This window comes from Panthera pardus, unplaced genomic scaffold (assembly GCF_024362965.1).
Source record: "Panthera pardus isolate Hobbes unplaced genomic scaffold, ASM2436296v1 HiC_scaffold_11, whole genome shotgun sequence".
Taxonomy (NCBI): Eukaryota; Metazoa; Chordata; class Mammalia; order Carnivora; family Felidae; genus Panthera; species Panthera pardus.
The window spans coordinates 65,909,630-65,921,488 of record NW_026526666.1 but is presented as its reverse complement, the minus strand read 5'-3'; the positions used below and the strand labels follow the sequence as shown (position 1 = coordinate 65,921,488).

General features: G+C 32.8%; 1 protein-coding gene across 1 annotated transcript in view; it reads left to right on the top strand.

The window, feature by feature from the left end:
- The first annotated feature begins 255 nt into the window (after positions 1 to 255).
- CUNH1orf185 (chromosome unknown C1orf185 homolog) overlaps positions 256 to 11,859 on the top strand; it is a 35,514-nt gene continuing 23,910 nt past the window's right edge. The window contains exons 1-2 of the mRNA XM_019449334.2: positions 256 to 314; positions 9,727 to 9,832. Coding sequence (XP_019304879.2) covers positions 299 to 314; positions 9,727 to 9,832 — 122 coding nt within the window. The 5' untranslated portion in view covers positions 256 to 298. The remainder of the gene's footprint in view (positions 315 to 9,726; positions 9,833 to 11,859) is intronic.

The window sequence follows — 11,859 nt, the reverse complement described above, 5'->3', positions numbered from 1 at the left end:
TTAGTTTTTAAGTTTTTTCACACATTTTTTTTTAAATTGCAGTTTTTTGGTGTAAATTTTTCCCTAAGTTCTTTTTTCGTGGCATCCCCCAAATCCTGATATGTTGTGTTTTGATTTTATTTGTGTTGAGTGTCCTATAAATGTTAATTAGATCCATGGTAACACATGGCTCCAAAGTTTCCTGGGGATAATCTCCATCCCAGTCAAGCCTAAAAGGAGAAAGAGTATGGAGAAAGGTGCTTGAGAGGTTTTTATGACATCACTTCCATTCAAATTCCATTGGTTAGAACTCCATCATATGGCTTCACCTAATGGTATGGGAAGCTAGGACACATAGTCTAGCTTTTTGCCTGGGAAGAAGAGGAAAATGTATTTGGACAAACAACCAGCAATCTCTTTCTATTTTCTGGAAGAGCTTGTATAAGATAAGAAATACTTGAATCATGGGTATACAGTAGAAATTGTAAAGTTATTGGGGCCTGCTGTTTTCTTTGGGGGAAATTTTGTAACTGCTGATTCAGTTTAATGGATACATGTTCATTTAGGTTTTCTATTACTTCTTGAGTCACTTTTTGTAAGTCACTTTTAGGTATATATAATTTTTATAAGTTTAAAAATAATTTGTTGAAAGTATTTTCTTATTTTAATCTCAGCTATACTTATAATTATGTTCTTTATTCATTTTAAATATTGTTTACTTATGCCTTTTTATTTGGTTATTAATATAGCTAGAGATTCATCAATCTTATTAATCTTTACCAAAAATCTTAATTTTTATTTCATTAATTTTTTTTATTTATTTCCTTCCTCTATGTTATTTGGGCTTATTTTGCTGGTCTTTTTCAACTTGTAATTTGAGGAATAAGCTCATTATTTTTCAGCTTTCTTTTCTAATATATGCATTTAGGGCCATACATTTCCCTTGAATTTGGTTCTAGCTTTGTTGCTACAAGTATTTGTACATATCATTATTGGTTATTTGTATTTATTTTCAAACTTCCACTGATTTCTTTTTTAATGCATGAGTTATTTACAGTGTGATTTTAAGTTTCCAGAAGTATGGGAGCTTTTCTCAGGGTATATATTAGGTTATTAATTTCAAAATTAGTTGCATTATTTTCAGAGAATGTGGTATATGTAATAATGATTCTATAAAACTTGTTGAGTCTTGCTTCATGGCCTGGTGTATGCATGTGAAGCTTGAGATGTCTTCCTGTTTTTTATGTTATTAATTCCTTGCAACATTATCTCATTTACTTCTAATTCTAGTCATGTGAGATAGATAGTATGACTCCATTTTTCAGATAAGAACATTAAAAGCCAATCAGCAAAATGAGTAATTTTTCCATATTCACAGACAGGTCTGGTTAGTTTTCTAACCACTCAGAGCAGACACCAACTAAAAAAGTCAGTATGGTCAGTTTTTTATACTGGTTGCATATGAGCCTTGCTTATATCTTATTATAGATTTTTAAAATTTCAGGGCAAGGATTCATTCTTATTTAAATGACTTTTTATCCCTCACTTGGTGTATGAAACAGTATTCTACATATAAATGGTGTTCAAAAGAGACTGAAAGCTGGCAAAACCCTAAAAGAGTATAATAAACAGGTAATTTGGGAATAACTCAAAAAATAAAACAGGATTTTTAGTTCTGGAATGATTGCAAAAAGTAATCTGAAAACACTCCTGGTACAAATACCTAGTAGTTTTGGGAAAAGATATAGATATAAGTATATATAGGTAACATCTATATCTATCTATATCCCTTAAATACCTCAAGACAGAATCTAAATCTAAATAGATATGTTAAAGGATATATATATATATGCACATATATATATGCAGTTAAAGGATATACATATATATACATATATATGCAGATTTATAGACATATAAAGATATATCCTTTATATCAATATATTTAGATGTATTTAGATATAGATAGATATGTTAAAGGATAGATGGGCTAAAGAAGAGAGACCTATAAAGGCAATAAAGGTTTAGACACATAAAGGGGAGGAAAACCAAGTGGATTTACTTTACTGATGCCAAGGCAAAAGAGAGAAAATGGCCACTAGTGGCCTTTTGATTTTTTGTGTTAATGGAGTTATTAATGCCTTGGAAATAGATGTGAAGAAATAGAAATTCTCATTTTAAGAGTTTAGGCTGCAAATGGTAAGGAAAGGATCAATTGTATGCTGGAGGGTCTGCTGGGAGAGAGTTTTATTTATTTTAAGATAGAAGAATCATAACCTGATTTAAGACTTAATGTTCTTGCCTAGCTATCTCTTACTTGTTCAGTAAGATTCAGCTCAGGTGTTATCTCTAGAACAGTTTCTGCACTTGGTCAAACCGCTTCTGTTGTCTTAGCACTACCAAAACGTCATTATCATAGCACTTGGAATATTGTAATGAACATACCCATTTAAACATCTTGTCTCCTCCAGATTATAAACTCCATTATCATGTGTTATTTATCTTTGAATTACCAATTCTTGGCAAAGGTTTGGCAATAGAAAGTTCTCAAGTAATGTTTAACTAAACTCCGGAGCTTTTTAAAATTTACCCTACCTTTTTATAAATCTACCTGCATCCACATTTTGTACTTATTTCTTCTATTACAATGCCTAGATAGTTTTTAATTGCAAGTATTCCTTTTCACATGTATGGTCTTCCTACTAAACAACATACTTATTTTATCCATTTTTGTAATACTAGCATTTAGCACGGTGACTTTCATTCATTCATTGAATATTCAATCATTTCTGAGTAACCAGTCATTATTCTAAATTCTAAGAATACCATAGTAAGAAAGACTTATCTTCTGGTAGAGGAAGAGAGACAATAGACGATAAACCAGTAAGTAAAGAAAATTATTTATAATAGTTATTATTAAAGATAAACAAGGTGATGCGATACAGTAACTGCTGAAAGTAAGGATTCCTTACTTTAGACAGGATACTTAAGAGCAGAATCAAGAAAGTAAAAATACTATGTTTGTATATAATGTTTCTTTAAAATATATATTGATTAAAACTTTAAAGTGAGAAGGAGATCTTAATGATCACAGAGTCCAGTCTTTTTGTTTTACGGATGGATTTAGAGAGAAAGTGTGACTTGTTGAAGGTATTAACAAATATGTAATGTGTCTTTCTCTTGGTAAAGTGGCTTGGAAACTTTCGGATTCTTTATACCTCATTGGGATTTCCCTGAGATGTAAATGACCTGTTTAAATTAGGGAGTATGATGGTGTACCAATCACACCTATTTTCTTCCCTAATGGAGATTTGGGGTGGGGGAGTGGAGTAAAGAAGAGGGCAGAGATCTGCAAGAGGAGACCGTTAACTATCTCCTCTTGCAGTTGGGCTATCATCACAGTGATAACAATAGAGAAGGTTCTACAAGGAGACGTGTAATATCAGGAATTACATAGGTGTCAAGAATTACATAGGAAGCTTCAAATTATTTTTCCTGATTTTTCTAAGATATTCATGGTAGAAAATATACACACACAGGTCTAGAGTGGAAAATAAAACTATAAGCCCTTACTCCAGGGATAACCAATGTTGATTGTTTTCCTTTTTTTTTTTTTTTTTTTTTTTTTTACAAAATTGAGACTACATATATGTATGTGTATTATATATATATATAATTATAAATATATAACTAATTATAATTATACACACACACACACACCAGGAAAGTGAAAAGAAAAAGGAAAAGGACAAGGGATGACAAGCACCCATGTAATCTACTCAATGCATATTTTTTTGGTCATATAAGCTTCAGATATTTCATTTTTTAAAGAAATAAAACATTACAGATAAAGTCTATGTTCCATCCACAGTCCCATTCCCCTCATTCCCTCTCCAGAAACAGTAAATATCATGAATTTAATGTATTTTAATACTTCTATTATATTAATGTGCTTTAAAAATAGCATTATTTTATGTTTTTTTTTAATGTGCATACATGGAATCAGTACATAACTGGAATAATTGAATCCAAATTTATGGAAATTGCTTTTTCATTGAACATTATGTTTTTCAGTTCTATTCATGCTGATACATATATATCTAATTTATTCAAAGTTATAAGTGTTAGCCTTGATGAATTTTCACTGAACACACCTATATGACCAGCACCCAGCTCAAGAAACAGAATATTATTAGCATTCTTGAACTCCTCAGATAACTGTGTTTGAATTTTATGTTGGTCTTCTTTTGCCCAACATTATTTATGAAATTTATCTACTTTGTTGTGCATAGTAGTAGTTTTTTCTTTCCCACTGTTATAGAATATTAGCATCCATACTTAACTGGGTTTTTTTTTCTGACAAAATCTAAAGATATTCCATGTCTCTTCTCCACCTGATCTAGATAAGGAAGGACCTTAGCAATTTTTAAATTACTATTGTTCCCTCGCTTAGCGGTTGTGTGCATTTAAGCAAGTCCCTTAAACTTATTTTGCCTCATCTGCTTCCTCATCTATAAAACGAAGAAATAACTATACTTAATTCAGAGTTGTTTGTGAGAATTAAATGAATTTAAATATATAATACATTGAACAATGCCTGGCATGTAGTATTTACTATATGAATATTAGATATTGCTATTGTTGTTGTTATTGACAAAAGGATAGACAACATGCATCAAGGGGAGAGAATAGAGAGTCTTAAAATTGACACAAATATAGCTATTTGATTTTTGACAATGGTACAAAGACAACTCAGTGAAAAAAGGATAGTCTTTTCAATAAACATATCCAAGGGGGGGGGGGGGGGAAGAAATTGACATATACTTTACCCAAAAAGTAATTCAAAATGAAGAATAAATTAAATGTAAAACATAAAACAATAACTCCTTTATAGGAAAATATAGGAGAAAATCTTTGTGGCCTCTTAGGCAAAGAGCTCTTAGATAGGACCCATAGTATAAGCCACACAAGCAAAAAGTTAATAAATTAGACATCACCAAAATGTAAAAGTTTTGCTCTGAGAAAGACACTCTTAAAATAATTGAAAAGATAAGCCATAGACTTGGAGAAAATATTTCCAAATCACATATCTGACCAAGGACTTGAAGAATTGTAAAAAATCAGCAAAGATTTGAGTCAATTATTCACTAAGGAAGGTATATGGATGACAAATAAATGTGTGCAAAGATGCTCAACATCATTATTCACTAAGGAAATGCAAATTAAAACCACAGGGAGATACCACTGCACATCTATTAGAATACTTGAAATAAAACTAACACCAAGTGGTGGCAATGAATCAGAGCAAGTAGAACTGTCATAAAATGCTGTTGGGGAAGCAAGATGGTACCGACACTTTGGACAGCAGTTTGGCAGTTTTTTATACATTTAAATATATGGATTTATATATTTTTTAAAATGTTATTTTTGAGAAAGAGAGACAGGCAGACAGAGTGTGAGCAGGGTAGGGGCAGAGAGAGGGAGACAGAATCTGAAGCAGCCTCCAGACTCCGAGCCGTCAGCATAGAACCTGACACTGGGCTCAAACTCACAAACTGTGAGATCATGACCTGAGTGGAAGTTGGAAACTTAACCGACTGAGCCCCTCAAGGGACCCCAATACATTTAAATATATACATGCTACATGACCCTACTGAAATAAAAACTTATGTTCAAACAAACACTTTTATGCAAATGTATAGTAGCTTTAATCTAACAACCCCAAACTGGAAACAACCACTGTCTCTCAGCTGGGGAATAAACAAACCTGGTACATCCGTAAAATGGGATGTTACTCAACAATAAAAAGAAATGAACTATTGATACATGCAGCAATGTGGGTGAATCTCAGATGCATTATGCTAAGTGAAAAAAGCCAGACTCAAAAGGCCACATGCTGTATGATTCCATTTATATGAAATTCTGGAAAAGGCAAAAGTATAAGGATAGAGAATGGGGATTGAAAATAATGGTTGCCAGCAATTGGTGCTTGACCACTAAGAGGCAGTATGAGGAAATTTGGGGAGGTGATGAAAGTGTCATGTAACTTGGTTATGGTGATGTGATTAAACACTCTTTGGGGCGCCTGGGTGGCTCAGTCGGTTAAGCATCCGACTTAGGCTCAGGTCACGATCTCGCGGTATGTGAGTTCGAGACCCGCGTCGGGCTCTGTGCTGACTGCTCAGAGCCTGGAGCCTGTTTCAGATTCTGTGTCTCCCTCTCTCTCTGACCCTCCCCCGTTCATGCTCTGTCTCTCTCTGTCTCAAAAATAAATAAACGTTAAAAAAAAAATTAAAAAAAAAAAAAGAAAAAAACCCACTCTTTGTATTTGTCAAAACGTATGGAACCACACACACACACACCAATTAATTTTATTATGTATAAATTTAAAAAAATTTTAAACTAAAATCCTTCTTAGGTTGTTGCTCCAGATACCTCTTCTCTGCTACTCTTCTTTTTTTTTTTTTTTTTGGAACCCATATTACTTTTAAATATACACTCCTAATCTTTTCCAAGTCTCATAATTTCTTTATATTTTTCGTTTCTTTATGTAACTTGGCAAGTTTCTCAGTCTTATCTTTCATTTTATTAATTGTGTTCAAAGAAGACTTTATCATGAAATTTTTTAATTTTTCATTTTCCAAGATTCCTTCTTGGTCTTTTAAAAAAATTTTTAATGTTTATTTATTTCTGAGAGAGAGGGAGCAAGCGTGCTCGAGGGGTTAGGGGCAGAGAGAGAGGGAGACACAGAATCCGAAGCAGGCTCCAGGTTCCATGCTGTCATCTCAGAGCCCAATGTGAGCTCCAACTCATGAATCGCCAGATCATGACCTAAGCCAAAGTCAGGAGCTTAACTGACTGAACCACCCAGGCACCCCCTTCTTAGGTCTTTTATTGGTGGTTTAGGACTCCATTCCCACAGAGATTTTGTTACTATAGGGTCATTCACAGTACCAAAGGATGGTTTGATCTAGGTCTTGTCGCAATGATTTTCTCTGTTTCTTCTAGCTAATTCTTGCTTCCAGATCTCAGTGCTTCACATGCTTGTGATTTTAGCCTCTACTTATGTCTCTGTGTTGCTTTTCTTTCTTTCTTTTTTTTTTTTTTTTTGTCTATAGAAATTTTTATCTTTTTTTTTTCAAAGTTTTATTTCTTTAAGTAATCGCTACACCCCTCATAGGGCTCAAATTCATGACCCAGAAATAAAGAGTTGCATGCTCTTCCAACTGAGCCAGCCAGGCACCTCTAGAAATCTTTATCTTATATTTGAGTACAACTATTTCTTTTTCAATTTTTAAAAAATATGCATTTTATCTGTCTTGCTTTTATCATTGAATCCTATCTGATATTTCCTCATACCACTGTGCCAATGATTCTCAACTAGGGGCAGTTTTGCCCCCAGAATACATTTGCCTGGAGACATCTTTAGTACAATGCACAGGACAATCCTTACAACACATTATCTGGTCCAAAAGATAATTAGTATTGAAGTGGGGAAACCCTGCACTAAATAATTAAAGAATATGATATTTTTTATACGTAACATCATCATAACATATTTAAGTGACTTCCTAATGTGCACTTAAAAGGGTTTTTTTTTTCGTATTATAAGTATCACTTTTTGGTATAACTTTTTGGTACCATTAATTCCCAAATTTAGACATTTTTTGAACCCAAAGAAAACTAAGACTTGAGAGGCACCATCTTGGAAACTGGAAATTACTTAGGAAATAACAAAAGTATGGGAACAACAAAGTCTTTATCATGTCATATTTTTAGTGGAATTTATGATGTGTTCTCATATAAAGATCTTCATAAGTTTTATTTTACTTTTTAAATTTTTATTTAAATTCCAGTTAGTTAACATACTGTGTAATATTAGTTTCAGGCATATAATTTAGTGATTCAAAACTTTCATCCAACACCCAGTGCTCATCACAAGTGCACTCCTTAATCCCCATCACCTATTTAACCCATCACCCTACTCACCTCTCTTCTGGTAACCATCAGTTTGTATTCTATAGTTTTACATTTTTAAAGCCTTTTTTTCCCAGGTAACATGCAGTCAACCTTTGAGCAACATGGGTTGAACTGTGCAGGTCCACTTATAAGTTGATGATTTTTGATATAGTATAGGACTATCAGTGTATTTTCTCCTCATGATTTTCTTATTATTTTCTTTTCTCTAGCTTATTTATTGTAAGACTACAGTATGTAATACATACAACATACAAAATATGTGTTAATTGACTATACATTGGTAAGGCTTCCTGTCAATAGTAAGCTATTGTTTATATATTTATATATGTAAGTAGTTAAGTTTTGAGGGAGTCAAAAGTTATATATGGATTTGTGACTATGCAGAGGTTGGTGCCCCTGACCCTCATGTAGTTCAAGGGTCAACTTTACTTTTAAATTGTTTTAAGGCCCTTCATGTTGTATACAGCTTTCTGTGAAAGTTTCCCACAACTTGCTTTATTTTTAGGTATCAGATACCAGAATCTTAATAAATACTTGACCAACTTGACTATAATTACATCATGTATTCTTTAGTTTTAATTCTTTTCAATATATACCAGTATCAAGATGATTGGTAGTAGGGATAATAGGAAAAAAACAAAATAAAAACAAAAACAAAGGATTGGCTTTAATCTGCTGCCTAATCTCAATTCAGGTCCTTCTCTTACGTGGACCTCAATTTTATCATCTGTAAAATGAAAGAGTTATACCATATAATTCCAATAGGCTTTTCCAATTATAAACTTGCAAGTTTGTCTCCTGACCTCCTGATTAATGTCTTAACACTACACTGTGTACTATCTTTTGAAATACTATGTCATTTAATTTTACGTGGAGAATGAAGATATAGGCATGAAATAATCTTTTATAATTTATTTGTATAGGTTTTTTAAACCCTTAACCTATTTGTTATTTTATTGTTATTATTTTATATTGTTTTTTTATATATTGATTTACATTGCTATTATTTTATGTTGCTTTTATTTAACTTTTGGCCATCATCTTTTATTGTTCCTAGGATAAAATGGAGATAAGACAAAGATTTCTAAAATAATTTGAAGTTTCTCACATTTGTTCTTTATTACCCCCATCTACTTTCTTGTAGTGATTGATAATACAAATTTTCTTTTATTTTTTTATTTGAGAGAGAGTGTGTGTGTGTGAGCAGGGGGGAGGGGCAGAGGGAGAGAGAGAAAGAATCTCAAGCAGTCTCCATGCTCAGAATGGAGCCTGACACAGGGCTTAATCCCACAACCCTGGGATCATGACCTGAGCCGAATCCGAGTTGGGTGCTCAACCTACTGAGCCACCCAGGTGCCCCAGATAATACAAATTTTAAAATGAGAAGTGTCTTATTTAGAGGACTGCAAAGAATGATACTGAAAAGATAACAAAAGATTCACAACTTGACTGGGAAAGGAAAAAGCTAGATAAGAAAAAAAGAGGTGATGGCTGTACAAAAACAAACAAAATTTAGGTATCAAATCCAAGCAGAGTCAAAGACATGTGCCCTGACCCTAATCATCATGAGGCCCTGTGTAAATCTCAAATTCAGAGTCTTGAAATTTGTTATAATTGCACAGGACCCTAAAATTCAAGTCTCCCAACTTCCTGGTTAATGTCTTAATACTACACTACGTAATATCTTTTGAAATACTTTGTTACATAATTTTACCTGGAGAATGAAGATATATGTATGAAATAATCTTTTATCATTTATTTGTATAGGTTTTTTAAACCCCTTAACCTATTTTCTGGCTGCTGGTGCTGTTACTTTGGGAATTGGTTTCTTTGCTTTGGCATCAGCTTTGTGGTTCCTGATTTGCAAACGAAGGTAAGGTTTATTAAATATTTAACTTCTTTCCCCTTAAAAATCCAATGAAAGACTTTTTCAAATGGTACTAAATAACTATAATAGTGTAGATTCTATAATTTGAGGTTTGGTTACAGACTCTTTGATTGGGGAGGAAAATCTTTACATGTTTAAAATAGCCTGGAAAGAGAAGTCCTACTAGAATAATAGTATAAGTACTATCATAGCAGTCTTCATGCATTAAAATTTTAAGGAATAATGAGATATATTTTATTCTTTGGAAGACATGGGTTCAAATTATAAGGCTTGACACTAAAAAATGTTTTGATTTCTAATTTAGAAACATTTAACATTTCTGATGTTAAAAACATTACCAACATGGAAAAACTCTCTTTCTTTAGGAGATATTTAAGATAAGAGCTGACAGAATGCCCTGGTATAGTCTAAATATAGTCTTTTTCCAGAGACAGAAAACCCTAAAATTTGGTGGTTTTGAATATTTAGTTCAGCATTTGCTTTGTTTGATGCTTAAAAATGTAAATTTTAACATGTTCTTGCACATACTCTTCCAATATTCCCTATTTCAGCAAATTAATGCATATTATCTGTTCACTTGCACAGGTCAGAAAACTAGAAAATCTTCACTTATTCATTCTTTTAACAAATATTTATTGGGTGCCTGCCATTGTTCTAGGGACTGAGGATACAACTGTGAACAAGTCAGACAGGATTCCTGTTTCATAGACTAGCAGTGCCATTGGGAGGAGACAGATAATGAAAAATAAAGTGGTCAAGGAATGTCTCTTCAAGTGAGTGGTATTTAATCTGAGATCTGAGTCAAAAGAAAGAGCCAGACATTTGAAGACTTTGTCAGAGAGCTTTCTAAGCTGAAGGGATAGCAAGTACACAAACCCCAAATGGTAATGTTCTTGGTATTGTTCAGTAAAGGGAAAGAAGGCTAGTGTGAATAGACTATACTGAGTGAGGGAAATAATGATGAGATTGAAGATGTAGATAAGGGCCAGATCAAATAGGATGTTGTAGGCTAGAAATGGAGTTTGATTTTATTTATTGTGCCATCATAAGGTTTTAAGCAGGGGAATAATATTATCAGCATAATAATGGCTAACACTGAGTGCTTACTACATACTAGGCACTGTTCTAAGTGCTTTGTATGTGATCTCATTTAGACTTCATAACCACCCCATGAGGTAGCAGTAATATCATCCCCCTTTTAAGGACACTATAATGTCACCTATAGATGATTTACATTTTTGTAACACTCTTTAAAATTTTAGATATAATTTACATAAAATAAAGTACATAGATTTTAAATGTATGATGATGAATTTCAGCAAATATATTCCCATGTATTTACAGCCTCAGTCAAAATATACAAATTTCCATCACCCTGTAAATTTCCCTCATGCTCCTTTCCAGGCATCACTCCCCACCTCCCACCCAAAAGCAATCATTATCCTGATTTTTATTACCATAGATTAATTTTGTCTAGTCTTGAATTTCATTCAAATAGAATCATAGAATCATATGGACTTTTTTATGTCTACTTTTTTTTCATTTAACATATTTTTGAGATTCATGCATGTTGTTGTATTTATGTGTATTCCATTCTTTTTACTAATGAGTAGTATTTCAGTGTATAAATATACCTCAGTTTACTTATTCTGTTAATGGACATTTGGGTCATTTCCAGTTTTTAGTTATTAGGAATAAGGCTGCTATGAACATTCTTGTATAAATATTTTTGTACATGTGTTTTCACTTCTCTTGGGTAAATACCTAAGAGTGGAATTGCTGGATCATATAGTTAACTTTATAGCAAATTGCTAAAGAGTTTTCCAAAGTGGGTACTTACTCCAGCCAGCAATGTATGAGAGTTCTGATTCATATTTTTAAAAGATTTTTCTTACTTCTCTGTGAAGCCTAAATTTTAATTGAGCAAGAGTGAAAGCAGAGAGCTTTAGGAGGCTATTTCATAGTTCAGGTCAGAGATGATAGTGTCTTGGACTAATATGGAAGTAAAGGAT